The 27,238-nt window shown below is 40.8% G+C and overlaps 1 protein-coding gene across 3 annotated transcripts in view; it reads right to left on the bottom strand.

Annotated features, from left to right (window-relative positions):
* ppfibp2b (PPFIA binding protein 2b) overlaps nt 1–25,347 on the bottom strand; it is a 75,586-nt gene extending 50,239 nt beyond the window's left edge. For 2 of the 3 annotated variants that reach the window (XM_069162250.1, XM_069162251.1), the window contains exons 1-3: nt 25,159–25,347; nt 5,967–6,063; nt 1,174–1,382 (exon numbers count right to left, since the gene is read on the bottom strand). In XM_069162250.1, coding sequence (XP_069018351.1) covers nt 1,174–1,382; nt 5,967–6,048 — 291 coding nt within the window. In that variant the 5' untranslated portion in view covers nt 6,049–6,063; nt 25,159–25,347. The remainder of the gene's footprint in view (nt 1–1,173; nt 1,383–5,966; nt 6,064–25,158) is intronic. The other variant, XM_069162252.1, reaches the window with a different exon arrangement.
* Nucleotides 25,348–27,238: the final 1,891 nt, after the last annotated feature.

The raw sequence follows: 27,238 nt of genomic DNA, 5'->3' as shown, positions 1-27,238 counted from the left end.
CGTATTCTGTAAGTACGTCAACATCCGATTCATTATTAACTGATGTTTGTTGTCCAAGAAAAATGTTTGTGAATTTATGTTTGCATCAAATACTCGGCCCGATAAAATTTTTCTGGTGTTTCTTATGAAGTTTTGCGGTTCGTGTGAGGAAAAACACCGGAAGTCGCCGTTAGTCGTCCGCTTCCTGTTTCCGTTAGAAATTAAAAGCCCTCGTTTCAAAATAAAAGTCATCTAGCGATTCATATACGGTCGACCAATATACTAGATTTTGACTTTGAATCTAATAATTGAAATGGTTGTTTCCTTGATAGAATATATTTACGCTGTGAATATGAGTAATATCTCTTTTATTTACTTTTGAAATTCCGAATGTAAAATTCGTAAAGATTTGTTGGTACCAGTCGATGTGCACACCGAGTGAATGAGGGGACTGCTGGCACCAATCTTTTTCTACACTGAGTAGTTTTATGCATTAATTAAGTTTTTGATGTCAACACTCAGCGTTTAGATAACGGAGGAAGTCTGCCTCGTCTAAAATAGACTTTCTCCGCTTACATCGGCAGAAATTAGGACATAAACTCTACAGTTATCAAGATAATAGTGGTGCCTCGTGTACATAAAAAAAAAAACTTGGCGTTTAAACTGTAATTAATTACTTACGCAGAAATAAATGAATCTGGACTTTCTGTGTAAGAAATGTGTTATTTATATAAATAATCAAGTATAAGGCCTCATTCAAGAGAGCTGTAGTTGGGAGAGTCAACATGATATGTAACAAGTGGAGGAAACACAACATAACAACACTTTATGGGAAGAAAAACCAAAAAAAGAACAGCCTCTCCTGCTTAGAAAAGCGAGCATAACAAAATGAAGCGAGCAGAGTCTGCAGTCTGGACTGATGCTCTTTTTCAGCTTTATTTAACAGCAATAAACACCAAATATGGTCACAAAAGGCTTAAATTTTTTTTTTTAAAAATCAGACGATCTCACGATGCTGAAATACTCGTCTGCAGCCTGGAATCCAAATTATTTCTGACCGCTCGATGAAAAGACTTTGATTTGGACCAAAAACAATGAAAAAAACAAAAAAAAAATCATCCCAATTCCATTTGATTTTTTTTTTCCCGGTTTGACAAATAATTCAAGTGAAGTAAAAGCAGACGATCGACTTACGATCCCGCTCTGGAGCCAGGCGATGAGCGCCTCCGCCGTTTCCGCGGGCAACTGCGCCCGGAGGCCGTCTCTCTCCTCCCGGTTGGGTTGGAGCTCCAAGGCCAGTTTGAGGTCCTCGGCCAACTGGACGACCTGCAGCGGACCGGCGCTGACGGGGGAGCCCAGGTCGTACATGCTGTTGGAAAACTCCACCGCTGCCGCTTTCGAGCCTGGAGAGGGAAGGAGAGGCCGTTAATTTCTAGCACGGAGAGATTTTTAATGGCACTATAATGCGACGGCAGTACGAAGCCGATCTATCGCCGGCGAAAAGCTCGGAATAACAGGGCAGCAAAAGCCCGTACATCCATCTCATCGTCAACGCTTCCAAGTGTCCATGTGTCACCTGGCGCACGCTGACGCACACATCTGGATGCACTCAAGTAATTATGACCCCCTAAAAAAAAAAAAAAACACCTAAAAAAACAGCTGCACAATGCAGCGACTCCACACGGTACATGAAGGACAAAAAAATGTATCATGAAAACAACATTTGCTCGAGTATCTTAAAAAGCAGCCTGTGCTAGAGAGCCGGAGAGAAGTGAGAGCCTCACAGCCCGAATGCAAAAGAAGGGAAATCCATGGGATCATAAAGCTTTAATATTTTATATATATATATATATATATATATATATATATACACATGACTGAACAAATATGGTGATGTTTAGAAAGTTTGACTCTCTTTGGGACTTGAATGTGACTCAGAAGAACTTTTTTAATTTATTTTATTTTTTAAAAGGTCTAAATAAAACTACTCAGTTTTTCTCGATCTGGTTGAAATTTATATTTGCATGTTTTTGAGCGTCTCATTTAAGAGAGCCAATGAAAACAACAAACAAGAACGGTCAAATTTGTTACCACGACATTTTAAGATGTATTAATCGATTCTCGACATCAACCTGAAGCCTTGCAAGGTGATCTGCCGCCATTTGCGCGGTCAAAGTTACTCAACTCTTCCTGTATTCTTTTCAAATTAAAAGCCCTCGAGCATTTTTTTTAGGAGACAGAAACACCCTCGTTTCTTAAAAAGGCCTTTCAAATGTTAAATGCTTGCAGGCGGTTGTGACCGAAGTCGCACAATCAAACTTAAAATCAAAGAATCTAAAACGAAAAGAGCAAAACTCCCTTGTTAGCTTTATTCCATTTAAGCAACCGAAATATAAGCCTGACTGACTTGCCACCGAACAAATAGCACTAAACCCCCGAGGAGAAGTGAAAACGTGCATGAACATAGAAACGCGGATTTCAGTGTGTTCTGGTCTGAAGCATGCAGAGGAAAACATTATTTTAACACACTGCCTTTCGTTTGTATTCCCACAGGGTGCTTACCCCAAAAAAAAAAAAAAAAAAAAAAAAAAAAAAAAAATCTTGATCATGGGCTGCAATAAGACCCACATATCAAAATTCTGTTGATAAGTGGCTCTAATTTCCTCGTTGGTGATTGGCTGATGTTATCGCTAATGGGCTTTTTAATGTATTTCTATTTGTGGTCGGTGAGAGCCGGAACAGCGAACTCGGAGCACTCGATGAGGTCGGCATGTTTTTTTTTTTTTTGAGGGCGAACAGCAGCAACGGCAGTAACTGCAATAACCCTCTTTTGTCGACTTCTGCTACACATGAAAATGTGGTGAATACAGCTGCAACTGACAATTAATTCATTGCGAATTAATCCGCTGAGTATTTTCTCAATTAAATGATTAAATGCCTCGTGTGATAACGTATCAGAAAATGGTGAAAAATGCCAGTAATGTATTTATATTGCTCGTTTTATTGACCCATCTATCTTTACCCACAGCCCCACAGATATTAAGTTTACTATTGTATCTGTTGAAGAAAACCCTTCAATTATCACGTTGGAACCAGAAAATGTGTGAAAAAAAATGACTGAAGTTATATTTTTAAAATCGCAGCTATAATTGTGAGGCTGAGATTATAATACAGTGAACCTCGTCAAAAATGTGTTTTTTTTGTTTTTGTTTTGTTTTTTGAGTCACGTTGCCTCTCGAAGGCGTGAAAACTAAGATACATTAGATTTAGGAAAAGTTCGTGGCTTGTGATAAATGTGACACGGTTGCAATTTGGTTTGGTTTCCGCACAAAAACTACTTGGTTAGGGTTAAAAAAACAACAACAACAACAACAACAACACAGTTCGAGTTCAAATATACAGACCGGGAAATGGTCACAAAGAGAAGAAATATTTTCATCAAGGCCACATTTTACTACAGTTCACCATGTTTTGATGAATTCGTTGCCACATTTTGATTAATTCGCACAATACAGTAAAAACGTGGCCTTGATATAAATATATTTTTTATATTTTTCCTCCACGATGAGTCCTGGGCTCTGTCCAAATAAAGTACGCAGATTTTATCTACTCTTTGTACTTTGTCACGTAAACCTTCTTCTCTGACCGTGTTGATATATGCGTGTACTTTTCACGCCTAGTTGAGGCAAAACGTGACACTAACACGCAAGTCCAATGTCATGCTTCGACTTTATATTGGACTGGATTTTTTTTTTTTAATTTTTTATATCAGGTAAATTATGTGATGATAAAAATACTCAGATTGTATTAATTACACACATAACGTAACAATGGTACAGTAAGCGTGAGTCACACCGCTCATTTAAACGCATTCCTTTATCTCCTAAATCTATCCAAATTAAAATTTTATCTAAATTTATCTTCATCGGTCACAGAAACTTTCTAATTCTGAGGAATTTACAGGAAGTCCCCCGTCCATGTCCTCTTTCGCCGTCTCCCCTCGTGACTGGACAGATACTCTGTGTTCTTCCCACATCCTGCTGGCGGACCACATTAAACATTTACCCCCACTGTTAGTCGAATGTCGTTTCCCCAAGGCTGAGTTGCCTGCAGCAAACACAACCCTTGTTATACACACACACACACACACACAAACACAAACACACACACACACACACACACACACACACACACACACACACACACACACAACAAAGGCAATGTCACAGTTGGAAGTACAGAAGTCTAGTTGGTCACTTATTAACTTGCTGTTATCAGCCTTTTTTAAGGCTAACAAGCGAACAAAAGTGAAGGCAGGATCTGAGCCCAAAATATATTCTCTATATTAATTCTAACTCTGCGCACAGTTTGTCTTCACTTAAAAAAAACAAAAAAAAATGCTTTTAAATTAATTCTTAAATCCCTGAAGTTTTGGGTGGGCTTCTGACTGGCCCTATTTTTTTTTCTCACTTATAAAACTTTGAGATTATTCACACACAAAAAATGTAAATGCATTGAAACACCAATAATAAATAAATAATAACAAATTAGGGAGAACATTTTTGGAACTTTCACAACATGCAATCACTTCACTGCACATCACAAAAAATAGCTTCGAAATATTTGAGTTCTCATCTATTTTTACTTATTACTGACAGATGTGGACAAATCACAGAAATTTGCCAAAAAAAAAATTCTTGGATTTCTCCATCAATTATGATGACAGTAAGATCGCAATTTCCTTCTAGTGCTGATTAGTAAAAATCAATTGTTCTGTGCCTCTGTGCACAAAGTGGTTCACATTTGATTCTCGATACCAAACGTTAACGCCAACTGCACAAATTACAGCTATACGCAGCAGCGATACGAACAACAGCAGAGTGTATGAAAGAGTTGGAGTTGTAATTTCTGTAACAGGGTCACTCTACGAAGCCAGTTTGAGTACAGACACCGATAGCTGGGATGACTCAGCATGATTCAGCAATATTACACGAGAGTGTGCTTTAACGTCATTATTGTTTCTTCAGTGATGCTTACGGACCTCGATGCCTCGGTTCTGACCGCATCACCGAAGTGCCAATAATCACGTTAAAGCATCATCCCCTCGTGTAATATTGCGATTATACAACAAGTTACCAACTAAATAAAACACGTAATCAAAACGTATTTCGTATTGTGGGGACCATTCGCTGTCAAAATATAAAAACTTTTTGTTAGCCCGATCTCCGTTTCCGTGGCAACGCGTGGAGGGTGTGACTAACAAGCGGAAGCAAATGTAACGTACGTGACGTTTACCACTCCTGGGAGTAGGCCAACCCTTAGCAACGACCCTAGCAACAGAGGCCAGATCTAGTCCCGTTTTATTGCTTTCCAGAGATGGTTTCTCAAACTGAATAAATGCAGCGAGTAGAAACACTAAACTGCTCAGCTAGCTCTGTCTGGTTGTAAGTAAGATATCCGCTGAGAAAAGATGTCGATGGACTCGTGTATTTTTAAGATTTTAGCACCGTGTCGTGTGTTAAAACCAAACTGGTCAAGCTAGCCGGCGGCCAGACTATCCGTGGTGTTGTCGGAGCGACAAAAATGGATAAAAAAAAGACCCAATTGCACCAAATGGGTCCCAATTAACAGACCTATAACAAGTAAAAACAACATTGTATTGAGTATTATAACAAATTCAATTCCAATTTTGTATCCCCATTGAGAAGGCGGAGTGATATTTCTGGTGATGAGCAGGGTGTGTTGTCATGGTGATTTGAGCAAATGACATGACAGTTGACCAATCAAATCGCTGGGTCGGAACTACTTGTTGTATAATTGATAATGAGGTGGCGCTGTGACGTTAAACCTCAACACACAGGAAGCAATGTGACTTCCACCTCACTCAACACCCTTCATCCAGCACTGTCACTTTCTCAAAACATCCCTCCCCCCTCCCCTCCCTCCCCTCCTCCCCCCAAGTAACTGCCGCGTCATTATTATCTTACCCGCGATGATGTCGTCCATCTGCTCCAGTGCCGCCTCCAGCATGTGACTGGCCTCCGTTTCCATGGCGATGGCGGGAAGCATCAGATCTCAGGTGTTCTGATGTAGGAAAAAAAAAAAAAAAAAGATTACAAAAAAAATTGTGTTCATGAGTATAACTTCCTGCAGATCGTCTTATTTGAAGAATTTTTCGTCCGCGAGAGATGTCGATAGTTTTTAAAATAAAGACGGGATTTTACAGTCTGAGACGTCTCTCTAAGGAACATCTAGAAAGCATGAAAATAACTCCCGACAGGCGCACCGGCTCTGCGTTGCTCGCTACATCCTGCATGGAGACGAGATAAAGCCGCAGTGGGAGATTTGGATCCTCTAACTCGCTGTAATCCAATAAGGGTAATGCATCTCATTTGCGTGGCAACTTTCTATGGGCTTTGAGAATCAGAAAAAAACCACATGACTAAAGTCGGTTTCCTTTCATTCTTGCATATGTATTTTTTTTTTTGACACCTCTGCAGTGAGTGTATTACGGTAAAGCCATAAATTATGTACTATGACTCTTTGCAACAAGTGCCTATGTGTTGATGTGAGATGACATTTTGTGGAAGAAAGAGATTTTCGGTCCGTATTTGCCCGTTTTATCGTAAAATAATTCAAATAAACACACCAAGTTTATCGATTTATGACCTGTGTGCTCTTCCCCTAACCGCACCCGCCTTTTCGTGTTTACCGTTGACCTACTGTATATATACTGACACACCTGTGCAGTCCAAGTGTCGCCACCAGGTGTCTAAAAAATAACACTGCAAAATATCTTTAACAAAATAACACCAAGATACCAACAATGAACATATATAGCTATAAAACACAATTATGTTTTGCATCCAATTAAATGCCGATGTTTAATATACAAAACCTTTCTCAGCTCGGATAATAAGATAATCTTTTAAATTTATTTTTAATAATAGCAGTCCTAATTGAAATGGGCAACAACTTAAAGTTAATAAAGTTATTTGAGAATATGTAATGATTAATACCACTAACTCAGTGATTACTTTTAAAAGGACAAGGAATCGTTTGGTTTTACCGATGGTGCAATTCCCACCGATCACCAGCAGGGGGTCCAAAAAAGTTTTGAAAAAGTCACTTTTAAGTCAATTTTAATCGAACCAAACTCCACAAGTTCGACTTTTTTTGTTACATTTTACGTATTTTCCCCCCACTGATAGACATTTTACACAAATGCACATGTACTGTGCATGCACACCGCTGCACGCAAACATGAAGAGTACATACGACCAAAAAAAGGCCTCAAAACGCATCCCACCTCCCACACACATTTTTTTTTTTTTAATTATTCCTCGAAGCAGCGATGACTTTCCGTCTTCGCCGCCTCCGGCCGCCCCCCTCCGACTCCTGCCGTCCTGTTTTCCAGCGTCCCCCCCCCCACCCCCCCTCCCCACCCCACACACACACACACACAACTCTGCCATCCCTCCTTTGCCTGGCGCTCATCCCGTTTCCTGTCATCTCTCCTTCAAGGCCCTCATCTCGCTGTCATGCTGTCGCTCCGACTTACGGACAAATAGACGTCAACGTGTGCAAATGGAAGAGGAAAGGGCGGTGATGTCATCTACTGACGCCTTTGGGAGACGAAACCCCCCCCCCCCCCCACCCCACCCCCTCCACCCTCCCACAAATCGGACTAATACTCATCTACATTAGCGCCGACTTCCACTTCGTTATGGCGGCTGACAATCTTCATAAATTTAAAAATAAAAAAAAAAACGTGTCGATGGAATTTCAGTAAATGTGCCGTCGTTACTGGCGCGATTCTACCGGGGTTTTTTTTTTTCCAATCCCAGGCGTCCCATCGCGCACGTGTGCGGATACAGATGTGTGTGTGTGTGTGTGTTTAAAGAAAGCCTGGTAACTGATTGTTTATTATTATTAGTTTTTATAAATGGCTGCATGTTTTTTTTTTTTTTTTGTCTTGCTGAGACCGAGGGTGACGGCGCCATTCAGCCACTCCGACAAACCGACTCTGTTTGACAGGACTGTGACAACGCTTGACCTCGACAGAACAATATCGCCGTTGTCTCAACGGTGTGTGTGTGTGTGTGCGTGTGTGTGTGCGTGTGTGTGTGTGTGTGTGTGTGAGCAAGGAAATGACCGTTTTATCGTGACACTGCACGTATGCAAAACGCAACGGCCGATCAAAAGAATAAGTAAGCGACATGTACACTTGAGATGATATTTGTAAGGTGTTTAAAACTGCACTGGTGTTTTTTTTTGCTGCAGTCAAAAAGATTAAAGAGCAATTTCAAGTTGTGGCAGCGACAGTATTACAACATCCACCTATTTCGAATCTGGATACAAGGATTATCTCCATTGTCCGTGTTCCCTGATTTCTCTGTTGTCAGAAAAGAGACACGCCTTTTTCCCATGAAGATGGAAAGACTCCGGAAAAACTAGTTTGTCAAACATGACAATGCGTGACCTGTTTCTTACAGCTGCACCCGCCTCGGTGCTGACAGCTCTCGCTCGCTCTCTCTCTCTCTCTCTCCGAGTTCAAATCTGACAACTTTAACAGAGAAGTGGAGAAAAGCTGTCGATGTCCACATCTGCAAAACGTTCATTTTATTCCTTCTGGGAGACGTGTTTCACGGACACGTACCGTTAGTTGCTACTTGCTACTTTTACTGCTTGAGAAGTCAAATAATTTCCCCCCCCCAACCAAAAAAACAAATATTCCCAGTCACGTGATTAAGAAAATGGCATCAACCTCAATCTGAAACTAACAGGATTTAGTTAAACAGTCTGTCAGGTCGGCCGTGTTTCCACATTAACCGGAGCAGTTCACTGACAACAGTGCACCATTACTCAGCACCTTTCTGCAGAGCCTTTTCCCCCACACACACAAATACTCAGCCACCCTGTGTAAATAACTACAGGCCCCGGCCTCCCGCTGTGAGTTGGAGAAACAACTAAAGACCCTCAAATCCAGCAAACTGCACTCAAAGCGCATTTGCTTCCAGAAATCGACATTATTTCTTTAGCTTTGGTGAGAAACATAGTCAGAAGCATATCTTTCTCCTGGAAATATTCTTCAACTTAAAATAAAATAAATAAAAGCCCAGTAACAGTATCCACCGGTGCCGGATTCAGGTGTTGGAGAAAGGGTTCGCTCGGCCAACCGCTTCTTCAACGTGCTGATAAAAATCAAACATCTGCTAGATGCCCCGCGTGCGATCGTGTCGAGGGATCTGTTACATTTTGCGTGCGAGGACAGAAAACAAAGCAGTACGTCGAAGCCCTTTCGTCACCTCCAGGCTCAGTCCGACTGCTCACAGCTGACAGCAAGCACGTATCTACAGGCTGCGGCTATCGTCCTGCCCGGTAGGCTGTTGGCTGTGCTGCTATCAGCTGTGCGATACGCACCGTCAAAGGGGGGAGTGTGTGTGTGGGGGGGGGGGCTACTGCAAACGCCTCGGTACATCACCGTCATCCAGCACTGCGGGATGATAGCAAATGTCATGTTAGCGAACCTTATTCTGTCCACTGACACGCGTAACACACTCACAGCGACATCGGCATCTATTTTGAGTTCTGCTCCCGGTAAGATAAGTCCGGTATTTTATCTCCGTTTAGCTCTGTTTTGGTCTCAACACCTTTAACTGCCGAACGCCCCGTACGTTCACAAGCTGCCTCGCGGTTTCTCCGTTTTCCAACAACAAGGAAGCGATGCAGCAGCTCCGTGCTGGAAGTAGGACTGCGCCGCTTCGCATGAATTGACGTCTTCTGCCCGTATTCATTTTTTTTTTTACGTCGTAAGACTATTCGTCTATAAGCGGGCTACTTTCTCCTCGGGCTTATTCTGAGACACGTACGAGAGAGAAAAGGCCACGAAAAGTAGCATCCCAGAGCCGAGTCTGAGGGCCCGAACGCTGGTTAGATTATCTTTCCCTGCCGTGTGACTGTGGGTAGTGTGTCTATAGAATATATATATAGTTTAACGTGACCCCCGGCGCTGCACCCCTGCTCGCTCAACCCGCTCTGCTCTTGTTCGTCCTCTTTGGTCGCCGCCAAAGTGCGTTTGATTCATCTCGGTTCTGCTCCGCTCGGTTCTGCCGATGAAATATAGCTCGCTCTACTTTCATCTGATTCTTCCCTCCTGCGTTAACACACTCCGGGTCGGGTCCGGTCCGCTCGACTTCTGCTCTCATTTCTACTGTAATCTAGTTTGCCCCCGCCCAACCCCCCAACCCCGCCAACCCCCTCCCGCCCCATCAGAGTGAAGGGTAATGAACCAGAACACGAAACAACACATGACTTCCAGTCAACGATCATCGTGAGAAGTAACAAGCAGCAAAATGAACATTCAGACATCACTTCAAAAATAAAAAATAAAAACTACAGCCGCCATCAGCTGTTATTTACTTGAAAGTCAGTGAGTTTGAAATGGGGAAAAAAGTTGGTGCAAACGGATCAAGTGAGCTGTGCTTTCAATGACTTATTTTTGGAATCGTATTTTCATTATTCTTGGAACCTTAATACATCATCTCCATATTGGTCATGAGCCCCCGAGCTAAGAAGAAGAAACAAAACACCAAAAGTAAAAAAAAACAAAAAACGATTAAACAAAACTGTAAACAAATCAATAAATATACTGTTTAGACTCTCTTGCTGATCCAACGTACCCTTTTTTCCCCTTTTGATGATATCGTTCAGATCTCTGGGTAAATAGTCCAAATGTTGTTGGTATTTCTCTTTAACTTGGCACTGAACCCCCCCATTGGAAAAACACTAAGAATTCCCACAACACTGCTGAGTTGTTTTTCTTCTTTAATCGAATTAAATAATATAGATTTTCAAGCCAGAAAAATACTTTCTTTTTTTTTTTCCAACAGATTGGATTGTCTCACGTCCATAAATCTGTTTCGCGGGTGACAGATGTAATGAAAGGCTGAAATCCCGGGTTTTAACGATCTGTCCGTGTCTGAACTGGCATGCTGTGTAACAGCAAGGGCAGATACAACTAACAGCCCGCAGCATGATGCCGTACTCTGATACCTGATTTCATAAAACCTTCATCCAAACAAATGGATTTTGACCACTTTCTATGAAATGATTTGGTCTCAGGAACCTTTTAAAACAAGAGTTTTGTCGTTGATTTAATCGTGCAATGAGGAAATGTCAATGCTGGTCGTGAAGAGATAATGATAGCCAGTAAACCTCTATTGAGACATATTTGTTTCCTGATTTAAAAGTAACTTGGCAGACGGTTGGATTTTAGACCTGTGAAGCAAATATAAATATAAACTGTGACTGTACACTTACACTTCTAGCATTTAGCCTGAAGGAGAGTTTACAGAGTTTACTGTTGTTTCAGAAAACACACAGTCACACCTGGCAGGTATCCAGTACTTCCACTTTCTTGTACTGTCAGTTGCGGAGCGGCCCGACTGTGGTAATCACCGGTGCCGCAATTTGCCCGAGGCCACCAATGGCTGGGATCAATAGATTAAAGCTGGGAAAGAGCTGTGGGCCTCGTTTGTGCCAACAGTTTTGGACGGACAGAAGCCGGTGTAATAAATGACCTTCAATACGGGACAGGGGTGTGAAGTTAAGGGCTATATGAGGAATGTCAGGTTGCAGAAGTAGACCATTGGAGAACTTGTACAGCAATCTTACAAAGTATTTGGTCCTTTGATTAATGAAAAAAAAAAAAAAGCCAAAAGTACAAGCTTATCCACATCAAATTTTTGGAGGAAGTTAACTACGGCTCCCAAGGTGCATTTTAATAAATAACATCCAAAATTAGCTTTAAATTGTTGTTGTCTTGTGGGCCACCAACCAAACTGAGCGCTAAAGGTTTTGCTGAAAACTGACAACACAATTCGTAGCTTTAATCGGGACACTTTTAAAATTCGAGGTTAGTTCTAAGAGAATTCAGCAGGTACGAGGCCACATTGGAAAAATGTTCCCTCCAATTCTCGTCGCCGCCCAGCTTATAATCCGAACCAACTGCACCAAAGGCTCATGGGCGTTGTAGTATCTAGACCAAAGGGGCTCTCCAACCAGTAGATCGCAATCTACCCGGGAGATATAAGAAGCTCTCCGAGGAACGAGGTCGGAGAACCCTGATCTAGACCCATCCGCCACGTCAAAATGACAAATGTAACTTCTCCGAAAATGAAGTTGACATAATTAAGAACTGGTGTCAGAAACCTGCAGGGTAATCATGTTATCCAGGAGAGTCATACGAAGCATAAAGTTTAAAGTAAAAATAAACCCAAAGAAAAAAACACTTCCAGAAACACTTCACCACCCTACCAGTCCATCAAACGGCATTTAGCTTCCAAACTTCATGGCTCACGTGGATTTTAGGCAACTTCGGACTGGATTGCAATGATTAAAAGTAGCGTGCAACAAACAAGTGGTCACAAGTCCACACCAACACGCCATCACCCACACAGCGGTTCAACTCAATGAACTTTGAGATCCGAATTGATCCGCGGAGATAGAAAGACGAGAGATGAAGAGGCAGAGCCAAAGTGAAGACGAGATAAACCCCCTCCCCCCCAAAAAAGGGGACAGTGGTTAAAGAGATTTCCCCCACAAGGCAGAGCTCCCCCCAACAAAGGCGAACAGCGGCGCTGATATGAGCCGACACTGAGCAGATTGATGTACGACACTTAGCCTCTGGACTGTTATCGTAAGCATAGCTTATTACTAATCATCAAGCTGACTTACTGTAATCAGAAGAGGACGGAGACGCTCCGACACACACACATACACACTCAACTGGGCCGTCAGTGTCAGCGAAACACATTCAGTTTCACATTAATTTCCCCAGTGTCAGCCCACCATTCATTCAGCCCAGAGAATCGCTGGTAAAGATACTGTTTTGACAGCTAATTCAGATCGTAGCTTTTGTTCTATAAATGTTTCGAAGAGGCAGCGCGGCTCTGGAGGCGGGGGGGGGGGGGGGGGGCATGGTTGAAAACAATATGGGAGGATCTCTTATATGAGCGATTATGAATTTTTAAATCACAGGCTGCACTGAAAATACTATCAGTAGCTACAACTTGTGATAATATTCATTCATTATGAAGGTGTTATTTACTAACTAACTAGTTTGAACTTGCAGAGTTTGCAAAGCTAGTTTAACCATGAACAACTTAAATTGGGAACACACTAGATTTTTGTTCAATGGGAGCGGGTAAGTAGGTTGAAGGTAGTTTGTACTGACAGTGAGTCTAAACACTGTTTTGATCCAGCTCCTACGTAGAAGGTCAAAACTGAGTATTGGCTCAATGAGTGTTTTACTTTCTTCTTTTTTTTTGTCTGCTCAGAATATATTTTAACGCTCTGCTAAAGATAGCCAGCTAATTTCAAATTGACTTTTTTTTTCTTTTTTTTCTAAGTTTGCCTGTGTCACGATCTCTATTTCTGATGTAATGTTTGAGTTGAATTATTCAAGAAACAATCTGTTTCAGCAGGACTTTCACTCAGACTGCAACAAACTTTCCTCATTAAAATAATCTGGACTTCATTTTTCCCATTAAATTGCCAATAAAGTGTCAGAAAAAGAGTGTAAATTGGCCACCAGAGAGAAATATAAATTAAATGACAATCCTGCATATGAGAAATTATTATATTTTTATATAATTGACCTCAACCACCAAGATAGTAAGAGTTAGAATGGCGCAGTATTTTTATGTTATATTTTTCAGTACATATATAGGTGAGTTCACTCATTATTACGCTCCTGATTATAATACAAATGGAAACTTTAGAAAGGTAAAACAGTAAACAGCTCAGGTAGGAAAACCCCAGTTCCATCTGCAGGTTGTTTTCTAATTTGCCTAACAGGACCAGAAGGTTGGGAACATTATTCCAGTGTGTTCACATATGCAAAGACTGTGGACAAGACATTTGAATGTGCATACATTACATATGCAAATAATAAAATCTCCTTTAAAAAAAAAAAAAAAAGAAGTGTTTACAGTTATATAAGAGTATTAAAGCAAGAACCTACCTTCAGTGACCAAAGAATGGCCTCAGATTAAAAAGTCATCTCAGTAGCACACAAGAAGAGAGTTCAAAATGAAGTGAAACTCAGTGTGAAACACATTGTTTTAAATATAAGCGGTGAAACGTGGATCTCGACATTTGAAAAAAAAAAAAGAGAGATTAGTGGGAGGGGCCTGTAGGAACAGGAAATGCCAGAATGCATGTGAACCTTTAACGGTTGAGAGAAAAAGGGTGAAACATTAACATAGAGAAAAGACAAGAGAGAGACACACACACACACACACACACACACACACACACCGAGAGAGGGGTGTGTGTGAGAGTTTACCGTTCCTCCTCATTTAGTTTAGCCTGTTTGGATTAGTGTCACCAGCTAGAGGCCAGACCTAAGCCCCCCAGGCCCTGCTGTCACACAGGGTAAATACAACTGTGTGTGTGCGCGCCGAGCCGAGCCAACAAGAAACACCAGATTCTTCACCAATTAACATCAATGCGACAGGACCACTGACATTTAAGATGAGGATGCTCCCATGTTCTGTCCTTTAGTTCGGCTGGAAAAAAAAAAAATCTACCTCTCTCTCTCTCGTCCTCCCTTCTTTTATCTCTCTTTGTGTCTTCCTACTGGACGTCGTGAGATAGTGTATTCTAACAATTTCCACCAATTTCCAGTAGTAACTGATGCAAGCATAAACCAAAGTTGGGTTACTGACTTCTGTTTTTGATTACAAAGGAGTCAGTCACTTCTAATATAAATAAGACATCACATAGTTTAAGATTATTATATCTTTTCTGAGAATTAATATCACGTATTAGGTTTTCTACTGTAAAACTACCTGATTGAACTCTCAAATTAAATTCCACAACTGTTACTAGTTGGAAATAATTACGTTTTGCATCGACACAAGCAGCTGAACGCACGATAACTTTGCTTAACTGCCTCAAATTGCTAAAAACTTTTGAGTGAATTGCAAAAACCAAACCAAAAAATTTAACATTTATTGCCATCTTTTAATACTTGACACATTTGGTTGAATACAACACTCGACCCCAGATATCCTAAAAAGTTTAGCAGTCAAAATTTTCATTATTTATCTTTTGTTTTGCGTCTTTGCAATTGATTTCTCTGGAATGACCATGATGGGGACATTTAAACTAAATTCAATCTTAATCAACTTCACTGGTAAAGCATATTACGTCAAATGATACTGAATACCAAATTTCCCCTCTTTCTAAAATCTAAATAGTAGCTATTAGAACGTCAACCAAATTCTCTGGTGTTCATTTAAAACCATTTAACCTTAATTCATACCACCAATCAATATGCCGCCACTGCAAATGCTATTTCCTGATATTTAGCGAGCTTTGTTAGTAACTTCAAAGCAAAAATTCAAAATTGTCCAGAAGCCTGAAACGTGCAATTTGGATTTTTGTTCAGTGCAAAACACGTTAAAAATTACCCTTTTTTTTTTTCCTCCAAATAGTCAAGACGTATAAAAATATAATCCAGGATTTTCGATTGTCACAGTTTCTGTGTTTTTTGGGCGTAAATATAGTCTGTACAGAAGAATGAGGAGTTGTTTGATTAAACTCCAGCCGTGGTTGATTTGTACACAAACGTCTCCAGAGCTATATTTAGATCTTCCACCTCACCACACCAGCTCGCTGGAGAACAATCGTTAGTTGGGTCTGATACAGTACAAGCCCATGTGCATTTCTATGTGTGTGTGTTTGTGTGTTTGTGTGTTTGTGTGTTTGCGTGTGTGATGACGTGAGTAAAATCACTTTGACAGGAGATGTTGTCTGGTCTCGTCCAACACATTCACAAACAGATGCAGAGTCGACTGTGCAGCAGCGACGACAACGAGTTTGTCAGGCAGAACAACACAATGACGGTTTCATGAACCACAACCGGTTCTCAGGTTTTCACGTTCTGCCCCTGTTCCGCTTCCTCATCACATTTTAAAACCGCGGGTTTACAATCCCGACAGTCTTCAGCCGACAACGATTATGTTCGAGAGGACGACTGATGTGCAATGTTTCAAAACTAAACGAAAAAAAAAGAAAAAAATATATATATATTGTATTTATGTGACAATTATTTTAATTGCTACGGAAGCACATTGCATTCACGCAAGAAAAACCAATTTGACAGGTTATCTCGTCGTTATGACATCTGGATCTCATAATTATGAGAAAAAGTTCAAATGTAGCCTGTCGGCACAAACGTTAGCCGCTACGGTGAAGTTAGAAACATATTGGCGGATTCGAACTTCCCGAATCAATAACCTAATATTGCCATTATCTTTTTAACTTTATCGTAGTAGCCAGCGTTAGTACCGACAGGCTAACTCTCATAATTACGAGATCTGGATCTCATAATTACAAGAAAAGATCTCACAATTACAAGATACAGCTCTCGTAATTATAAGCTAAACTGTCCATTTTTTTTTATTCTTATGTGGATGCAAAGCGCCTTCATGAATTTGATTGTAGGTTTGATTGTACTTTTTTGTGTTTGGGGTCCACAAGTTCAGCCAAAAACTTTCGATACGCAACATATATTGAATGAGTAGGGCTCAGTAGGAGGCTACCAAACGTCAGCACTTCCATGGCACTGATTGGACAGATTTGGTAGTGTTTCGCAACAAGAAATGCCAAGTCATTCGATAGGTGAGGTGTTTATGGACGTTGGTAAATGGTGGCATCATGTGCCAGCTTCCACGTGAGGCGTTTCGGGAACATCGGTAAACCGTTGGCTCTGGCGGTAACGTTTTGCGGACGTCTGTTAATTGTAGCTACAGAAAACAAACCTGGCTTACAATCTCAACCTCTAAAGTACATTAAAACTTAAACCTAATTTTCTTTTTCTTAAGATGGACTTCATAAAATTGGTATCGGAAAAAGCACCGGTATCAAAGCCAAGAATAACGACCAAAAAAAATACAGCGGAAAGTCACCAGTTTCATTCCAGTATTTTCTTTGAAAAGATTGTAAATGAAACCAAACACTGTCGAAAACATACGATATAACTTTAGGCGGCGTTCTCAGCATGATTTTAAGGAAATAAAAAACCACAGCCTTTCTGTGAGCACTCCTCAGTTCTGGCATTAATCTAAATGCAATAAAAGAAAAAGCTTTATAGTGGTACAAACAACGTGGTTCGGCGCTGCTCCAGAAAACTGCCTCCAAAACACAAAAATAACACACAAACAATCCAAACCCAGGTAGAAATTAAAACAATTATTATGGACTTTCAAGAGTGGAGATGGAATAGATTTCCTCGTGCAAGACTTGACATCTCATCTTTCTCCTTAAAGACTCCAGATAAGATATCAAGAAGGATACGCCGTATTTATTAAGTTATGAAAGACAAATTTGTAAGTCCTCCCTCCTCTCCAAACCAAGCCTTGCAAAGTAATCACAGGATGGTGGCCTGGTTACATAAATTCCTTGCCCGGAGTAAAAAAACTTAAGAATACTTTATTCTTCACATAATGATACGTAAATTTCTTGTGTGTCCTGTTTCCTTCTTTTAACCTTCCAACCGTTGGCCAAGGAAAACAAGGAAACTCAGCAACACCTGGAACAGGAAGTACGAGCTTACGTGGGTATTTATCTTTTCCCAAACAGATGCCGATTTTATTTTTCCAGCTTTCTGTTTCTGAAGCCACCGAAGCACGGCCTCGGGCGCCGAAACCAGCTCGGAGACCAGTGTCAGCATAGCCGACGCTGTAAAAACAACATGTCAACACCACTTAATACATACACATTCAAGACGGTCACGACCTCGTGTGACAGCTCTGCGACCGGCCAATCAGCTCCTAGTTGGGAACGGAGGGGAAAGAAAAAAAAAAAAAAAGCCAATGGGAGTCGGCGTGAGTAATGAAGTGCTCGGTTAGAGTACTGGACTCATTCTGCCATGTGTTGAAGCTGATGAGATGACACAGCAAAGCATGATGGGTAGGGAAACCTGGCAACACCTGCCCCTCGAAGCCCGTCGACAGGTGCGAGTTTATGCAATTCGGATCCGTCCCGCATTTTGTGCACTACGAAACCAAAGTTCAACTTTTAAAAGGTGCAAATTTGTCCGCTTGTTGTTTCGTTATTAGTGAACTCCCAAAGGAACACGCGTGATGCAAAACCAAGAGTTATGTTAAATAAGATCAAACGAAGTCCCGCAGCTGTGACGCATCGGACACTCAACGAATGCATTTTGAGCTGAACTTGAATAAATCAGAGCTCTTGTCCTCCCACGTTAAATGAAGAGGAACATCCTGTACTGGAATATATTAACCAAGCTTTTTAACCTCCAATGCCGTCTTATCTGCCGACGTTTTTCTAATTAGCACTAAAAACACAGCACAGAACGATAAGAGCTTAAATCGTCACGTTTTGCGAACATCTGGTGAAAAGCCAAAGAACTGGACGGATTAAAATTCGACATAGATGGAAAGTTCAGGTATGCGATTGAATGAATTATTGTACCAAATTTCATGGCGATCCACCCTGACGTTTAAAGAGATATTTCACTCCAAAAAAACCCAAAAAAACACAGATTTGAACACAATAACCGCAATTAAAACGAACAGAATGAATTCGTCTGACCCCAACCAACCGGTCAATCAGTCCCAGCTCCTCGTACCCAGTTTTTAACTGTAAAGTTTGCAGCCCTCGAGCTAAGATATCATTCTTTTTTTTTTCAGACTTCACAAAGCTTCTTTTTTGCAGCCACGGATAACATCGTATTTCGCAGACTCCCTCGTGGCGAGAAAAACTGACCTTTGAGCGTAAAAACCGCCGGGACGGTACGTCAGGCTGAAACAGAGCCGGGTTTCATAAACCCGTTTTGCTTCCGCGGCATCGCCCACCAAAACTCCATCAGCCGTCTTGCCGAGCCGAATCGGTCCTGTGACACAATCATCGGAGAAACCCGACCGCGGACCCCACGCAAAAAAGTAACAAGAGTTTGGGAAATGCCAGTTCCCCCCGCCCCCCCAACACCACCACCACCACCAATGGCGCGAACCAACTGCGACCACGATACTTGTTTGTGCTCCTGGCAGCCGATTCGGAGACGGAGCTCAAGCGTTCTGGCCACCAGCCTCGTGAGCGCGGTCAACTGGCAATCCTGGTTTTTAAGTCTCCGATCCAAAATTCAGGCTTAAAAGGAACGATTTTCCACCGAGTGAAAGAGAAACAACACAACCTGGCAGGGTGGTAAAAAAAAACACAAAAAAAAACTCACAATCTTCACAGTGACTGTGAAGCAGGACTTTGAAAGTGTTACACTTCAGAGGGCCGCCACTATGGCGACAGGAGACTAGGGTTACTCAGAGTCCGCCCACCACCACCACCACCACCACCACCACCGAGTCGCAAACCCGCTAACAAGTCACCCGGATGGAGAAACGGAGTTGGATCGCGTTGCAGGATAAAGTTACAGTCACATAAGCTGCACGCGTCTCTTCAAGAAGACAAATGGTACCCACAAAATACGCTTCATTTTCAGCTCTCCCATTCACAACACACACAACCCTGCACCGCAGCTCCAGAAAAAAACTAAAAGAAAAAAACTGATGCTCCATCTGTTTTTGGGAAGGAACTAACAAATGACTTGTTTGATTTTCATTTTCCAATTTGGATTCGAGGGAGGAGAATAATTTATAATTAATGTCTTGCCCACGATCCACAGGCTTCAGAAGACGACGATAAAATATATTTAAAAAAAAGTTTGATACATTTTCCAATTATTGCCTCCTAAATTCACATATTTTAATCTCTTCAGTTAAGTAGAAATCTTCACGCTTTCGAAAAAACTAAACAGTACCGTGTAAAAACCAGAGTCTCTCCTTTCAGAAAAAAAAACGATCGGCGATGGACCCATTTTTCTTTCTACGCGTGCGTTCCCGCGTAGCGCCGCTGACGTCTGTAAACTATCTAAAATTCCTGGAATCAAACAGTCGAGCACGAGGATCAGCCAGTGCGACAGTATCTCAAATTCTTGCCACAGTGGGGAGAGTTAAGACAAATAATAGAGCTTGAAATAAAATCGCAGTCCAAATATTGACACTGGCCGAGTCACTCGGAGGAATTATTGGAACTGGTTCTTTGTTGATCTACGGATGAGGATTATATGCACAGAAGAGGAAATATAAACACAGAGGCACATTGATGGGAGAGTAACTGAAGGGAAGTAAATGCACACTGTATGTTTTACATCAAGCAGACGGATACTTCGCCGTTTTGTTTTGAGTTGCCGCATCATTTTTCAAACCGGTATCACATCAAAGGGGTGTAATGCACGCGTCGGCCCACCGGAGGGCACCGTGTCGGTGTCACGCTTTGCCTCGCCAAGCCAAGGCGTGAAAAGTACACGCATCATTTTTTTTTTTTTTTTTTTTTTTTTTTAAACACGTGGTTAGGTTGAAGAAAATGAACATTTTGGTTAAATGTGACACATTCGCATATTAGGTGCGCGTGAGGCACCAAAAAATACGTAATTAGGGGGTTCGGAAAAGAAACGCGGTGTGGGGTGATAGAAGTAACTTTATGTGACATTAACAGTGCACTTACAGTTAAATTGACCTAATGTGCGTGTTTGATTCACATAATTAACTTAACGTTAACTTACTCACGTTACTTAAAGAAAAAAAAAAAAGTCAACTTTTGCTTCCCCACGGACTCAAACGCTGTTGTCTGGGCGAAAGTGCCATTGTCTGTCTTTCTTTTCTGTCACATGACCTCCGTCACATGACTTTCTTCTTCACTGTACACGCGTGTGCTTTTCACGCCCACCGCGAGGCAAAGCGTGACCCAGACACGGTGTTATTTAGCGAAACTGGCGGGTGTACTACGCACACTTGGACAAGTCAATTTGTCGTTTTGTCTGTAACGTAAAAAAAATAAGAGTAAAAACAAAATGTCCCATAATATCTGATAAAGAATGATAAAAGGTGACTTGTCGATATGCACTTCTGATAATTCAGTCAGACTAAAAATCCACCAAAACAACATTTAAATTGGGAGTTTTTGATTACAGTTTCGGTGTTCTCATTCAATAAAAGTTTTTTTTTTTATTATTTTGTTCCTCCTGGGGTCAAAACGTCCTCTGATCTCCCTACCTGTCACTCATAATCCAGCACTGATCTCCCCACTTTTTTTTTTTCCCTCCCCTCCCTCCTCCATCCCTCACCTCGTCTCTCCTCCATCCCTCCCCTCCCTCCTCCATCCCTCACCTCGTCTCTCCTCCATCCCTCACCTCGTCTCTCCTCCATCCCTCCCCTCCCTCCTCCATCCCTCACCTCGTCTCTCCTCCTTGCTCGTCAGCCGGATGGTTCGGGATCGTCTCCGACAAGTCAAAACTGTGAAATCTGACTACGGAGATGCTCACATGCCGAGTTTCCAGGGTGGAATCGTGTCTTGTGTGGGCTGGCTGGGTATTTCACGTGTTTTATATATATATATATATATATATATATATATATGCATATATATATATATATATATATATGTATATATACATGTGTGTGTGCATGTGAAACTTAAAAAACACACAAATACTCGTACAAAATAGCTTCCATTACATAACAATTTTGATATTCCAGTGTTGGTGCCCTGACCTTTAAAAAAGCCCATATTTACTTCCATTAATGCAAAACAACAGAAACAAAGCGAACACTATTTACCAACTGTTACATGTGGTAATATATTGTCCCGGACCCTAAAGTGCTCCCTGGTTTTCCCCTCGGAGAGCATAGCGAGATCTGATGGAAACGAAATTAAATAATACCAGCTTTCGAGCCGTCGCTTATTTTGTTAACAGCGCAGCTGATTTCCCTTCTTTTTCCATCCAGTTCAGAAACGCCGCACAGAAATAAAATGGCGAAAATCGATAAGGCTGAGTGCAAACACGTCAACTGTGATTTACATGAAATGAAAAACAGCGGCTCCATTTCGTCCAAATTGTCTCCCCGTACTTCTCGAGATTTCCACCCGCCTGCTAGCCGTCCCTCTCTCGTTTCCCTTCCACGTCGTCGTCGTCGGAGGCCTCTCTGGATAAGAGGAACCCGCTGAACGAGTCACAGATTCAAAAATGCCGAGCTTTCGTGACGTCGCGACGTTCGGTGCCTCAAACGTGCGTGAATACGACATGTTCGGTGCGTCGCGGCACGTTGGACTTTAACGCGTGGCAGCTCGTGTCAAATCTAAAGAAACTGCGATCGCTAGACATGGAGAAACCTACGCCACCACGATAGGTGTAAAAAAAAACAACAGAAAAAACTACAAAATAAGACCATCAAAAAGTGGCATCTGAAATTCAGCTGAAAACTGCTTGTATGAAGCCCGACACGTCGCACGATTGAACACTGATGCATGTCGGTCTTTAGGTCTCGGCATAATGTAAACTCCTGCAGACGCGATTCAGGGCTGTAAAAACACCTCAAACTCTTCAGCATGTTCTGCCCGTTAAAAAAAAAAAAAAAGTGTTATTACTGTATTATTTTACATTCAATATGGCCCTAAAATTCGGTCTGACGAAGATAAGGCTGCAATAAAGCACTGGGATCTTTTCTCTTAAATGGCGTTAGCCGTATCAAAAGTGATTTTTAAAATGAGAAATGCTCTTTGATTAGAAAGGCTGAATGCCAATTCAATCACAACATGTCATTTTTCTAGATTGATATCAATACGTGGTGCAACTCTTGTTTTATTAATAGAGCACCTTTCCATACAGGGATACAGCCCACGTTAGAGCGACAGCACACAAACAGATTTTTTTATTTATTTATTTTTTTTTTATTTTTATTTTTTTTTAAAGGCAACAGAACAAAAAGTTTAAAAAGAAAATTTTGTAAAAATAAAATACTTTTTTTTTTTTTTTCTTATATTTTTTTAAATCCGTTTACCTCCTTTTCATTTCTGAACTATAAGAGTTGTTGGGTCTGAGATAACATCAAGTTATTTCAAAGAACCGTGTGTTTGCTTCACAGGTCGAACACCACAAGATCCATAAATATATATATATACAAATATATAATATATCAAAATAGTCATATATATATAATTTCCACTGGTCGTGCAGCGTTTCCACCGACTCAGTTTCTTTTTTTTTTATGGTTCTCGGCCGCTGCAATGTGGAGCGACTGTCAGATAACATATAGCGCGGCCACGAAGCATCAAAATTTGTCTTTCCATATTTCCGTTTTTCCTCTCGGACGGGACTGCAGAGCGCGTTGCATCCATCCTCTCCTCCTCTTCACTCGCCGCTTTTTTTTTTCTCATTTCCTTTCCTTCCCTTGACAGCAAAACCAAAGATAACCTCTAGTAAACTACACTCCTTTTATTTTTATGCTCTTTTTTTTTTGGTGTCCCTCTCTGCTGCCACTATCTTCTCTTCCACTCCCCCAGCAAAAGCAGAGGATTATATTCTTTCTAGATTAACAGCCTGACTTTGTCTTCCGCGGTGTCTCAACGCTTTGCCTCCTTTTTGGTTTTTTTTAATTTGTTCCCCCTCTACTCCCATCCCTCTTTTTTTTTTTTATTGCTGCTTTAATCATCACCTGCATCTTTCTTTCTTTCTTTCTTTCTTTCTTTCTTTCTTTCTTTCTTTCTTTCTTTCTTTCTTTCTTTCTTTCTTTCTGTCCTCTCTCTTTGCCATCCGGGGGAACACCGGATTACCTCCAGTGAATTTACACCAGCGTGGCGGTTAAGATGACAGAGCAATCATCTGAACCTACACGGCCGCTCTTGGAATTACACCAGCCGGGGGTGGAGGAGGATGGAGGGGTGGGGGGGTGGGGGGGGGGGGGGGGGGCTTTGATCACAGGGATGAGTGCCATCATCTTTGCTTGATCCAGTTGCGCGTGCACTATACGCACGCATATAGTTAAAAAAAAAAAAAAAAAAACATAACCACGAAACACACTGCGGTATATGGCCTCTTCGCCGTGTAGCAACGGGAGCTTTTTTTTTTTTTTTTTTTTCTATATTTCCTTCTGTTTTCTAAAGGGTGAATTGGTTGCCACCCCGAGTGCCAACCAAAGCAGCTTTAATCAATTCACTCAGTGTCCTCAGTGGCAATGATGCCTTTCAACTCACCCCCTCACCTCCAAACCCCCCCCCCCCCCCCCCCAACCTCCCCCTTTTTTCTTTTTTTTTTTTAAATGAGATTTGCAATAGAAAAGAGGCACCGGCCTGCCTGTATTCACTGGCAGGAGGCTCCTTCAGCTCTCTCAAGTTGTCTGTGATGTCTCTGTGTGTGTGTGTGTGCGTGTGTGTGTGTGTGTGTGTGTGTGTGTGTGTGTTGTGGGATGCAGCAGATGCTTTAGCAGAGGGGAGCCACACATCAGCCCCCCGATAATATTCATCTATTAGCATATCAGCGCCCTCCTCTCTCTCCTTTACTCACGCTGTCAGAAATTGATGATCTGCAATTACACAGCATGTGTCAGTGCGACTAAGCATCATTTAATAGCTGCAAGCTGACAGGACATGACTGAGCAAGCAGGGGGAAGACCAGTGTCACAGCACATGTGACATGTTTTTCCTCTTGTGCAGCAGCCAAATGTGCTGCCATGTAGATAAATAACCCAAAACATATACGTGTGCTTTCAACGTTACACCAAATAGATCTCGAATAAAAACACTTGGAAGTGACGACAGAGATTCATAAAGTCACGATTAAAGTCCTCTCTGGGTTTATTATAGGAATATGCCCTATCAAAAATATTCTCGTGTTCGCGTGTTTGTTGACACTACGGTGCCATCTGACACGTAATAAACACCGAAGGGTTTTTTTTTTTGTTTTTTGTTCATCGCTTCTCCTTAAAGTCATCGAATCATAAATTCACTTTTACCCGGAAAAAAAAAAGAGAAACCAGGAAAAACCAAGCTGACAAATATCAAACTTAGCTTTCGAGATCATATTAAAGTTAGTTATATTCTCAATACAGTTCAAGAACCGAGTTCCTTAAACGGAGCTTTATGAACTTGTCGATTGTTTTTGTGCTATTTGGTCTCTCCTGTAGTAACACATCGAATATGTAAACACTAAATATGAATAACGTTTTCTAATAAAAAAAAAAAAAAAAAAAAAAAAAGTACATGAGTGCAGAAGCTGGAAAACCCGCAACAGTAATTAGTAGTTTTATTACTTACGATATGCGACTCCTCTGAAGCTTTATCGACACAAATCCTTTTTAATTTTGTCTGGAGGATGAAGTGACCGCACAAAACACACACACACACATGGTCCTCTATCACACGCGCACGCGCACACACACACACATATATACGACACTGACACGCGCGAGCCGCTGTGACCTGAACAGTAGTCCCTCGTCTGTACTCTCTCTGCGCTGCACTGTAGCGCGAGCTCTCTCAACTCCTATCACCTGCCATGTGATAGCCGCGATGCCTTCACGTGCTCCTCGAAACTCGTGTGCCTCATGCAAAGTCGCTGATTTTAAGATTCACATTGGACCATTTTAAACTACTGATTTCCGGATATCGTCGTACCATAAACGCACGTCTGCATAGTGGCCTAAAATAAATGTATTCAAATAAATATTGTAAAATAAAAATAAATTAAAAAAACCCTGCAATGTTTATTCATGACTAATAGCCTAATATTAATCAACAGCAAAACGTCACAGTAAATAGTTACATTGTGCTATTTATAGTCCACCCTCATATCATTTTATATGTTATAGACATATTGAAGTCTTAAACATCACATTTTACAGGCTTATGAACACCCGTATCCCTAAATCTATTTGAAATCCGACAGTACCTGAAGGCGGCAAACGCAGGTTTTAGAATAATTAGTTGGCTAATTTGAATTAAAAGACATTAAACTCAACAGTCTCCTAAAAAAAAGAAGTTATTCCTCACATGCTTGTACACCAGTTATATCTTCAATGTAAACCTCGGGAAAAAGAGGGGGAGTGACCCTTTAAGAATAAAGAATAATGACAGAGAAAAGTATATTGTTGGTGTGTTGATTTGCAACTTGTTTGCAATACACCAATAAATATTACAGTAGATGCCAAAGGCACTCGGCGTATCGACTAATAAGAATAAAGCCTATTTAGTGTTTTTTCCGATGTAATAAGAGGTTAAGACAACAATTTGTATACATATATTTTTTTGGGCTGATAAATCTGTCTTTAAAAATAACTTTAAAGCTGCACAAATAAGACAGAAAACAGTCAATAAAAAAGCAAACAACATGGGAATTAAAACTATATACATTTTTCTTTCGCACCATGTTATCTATATGACTCAACACTCCCATCTAGTGACACAATGGTACACAGCATTCATCTGAATTATGTTCTTACAGTGTAGGCCTTGTGTTTGTAGTTAATATAACATATTTGTGGCTCTACTTTTTCATGTAAAAACAAATTAAAAAAATAGTGTAATCAGTAACTGTTTTTCATGCAGGTTTGTTGAACTTTAATTTACACTCAGCCACTGTATTTATATTAACCTATATATGTATTTTATAAGCTATAAAAAAAAAAATAGGACACACCCAGACAAAAAATAAAATCTGCTGACATTCTTTATTAAAACCAATTTCTTATTCATTTGATAATTTGGATTAAAAGGTCTAACTATGTGTTTTGATATGCCATCAGGTGTGGCCGTTCCTACAATAACATGTATTCCTATTGTGTCCAAGATAAAAAAAAAAAAAAAAAAAAAAAAAAAAAGGTCACATTTCCAACATGATAATGATTTGGGAGCTATAGTTTTCATATATTCAGCCAAGTATTGCAGTGATTAAATGATGAAATCCTCCAACATTCAATATCATGTCAAGTGAGAGTGATTTTTATATTTTGCATTTTAGTCTATTCATTTGTTTACAAAAATGTATCTTGCTTTTATTGTTATTTTATTTGGCACTGGTATTAGAAGTTATTCCTTGTACAGGTTATAGTTACTACTCTTTTGTGTTGTTGCAACATCTGAGCAATTTCTGACACAATAATTTTCTACTATATCTTAACAGCACACTAGAAAAGGGCAAAGTTAAAATAATGTTTTTTTTGTAGGTGATGTCGTGAGCCACATGAAATTCCCAAGTTTTCCTGGATTACATAACTCAAAGACCCAAAATTGACATATTAGTAACTATGTTACTTGGTTTGTTGTAATTTCATTAACAGCAAATTTGTTTTGCAATATCCTAAAATACAACTAAACCATAATATTATCTCTTGTTCTT

This window comes from Embiotoca jacksoni, unplaced genomic scaffold, assembly GCF_022577435.1.
Source record: "Embiotoca jacksoni isolate LCO1_2020_lvr unplaced genomic scaffold, fEmbJac1.0.p SCAF_3, whole genome shotgun sequence".
Classification (NCBI taxonomy): domain Eukaryota; kingdom Metazoa; phylum Chordata; class Actinopteri; family Embiotocidae; genus Embiotoca; species Embiotoca jacksoni.
The sequence above is the reverse complement of the archived record's forward strand: the minus strand, read 5'-3'. Positions and strand labels throughout refer to the sequence as shown.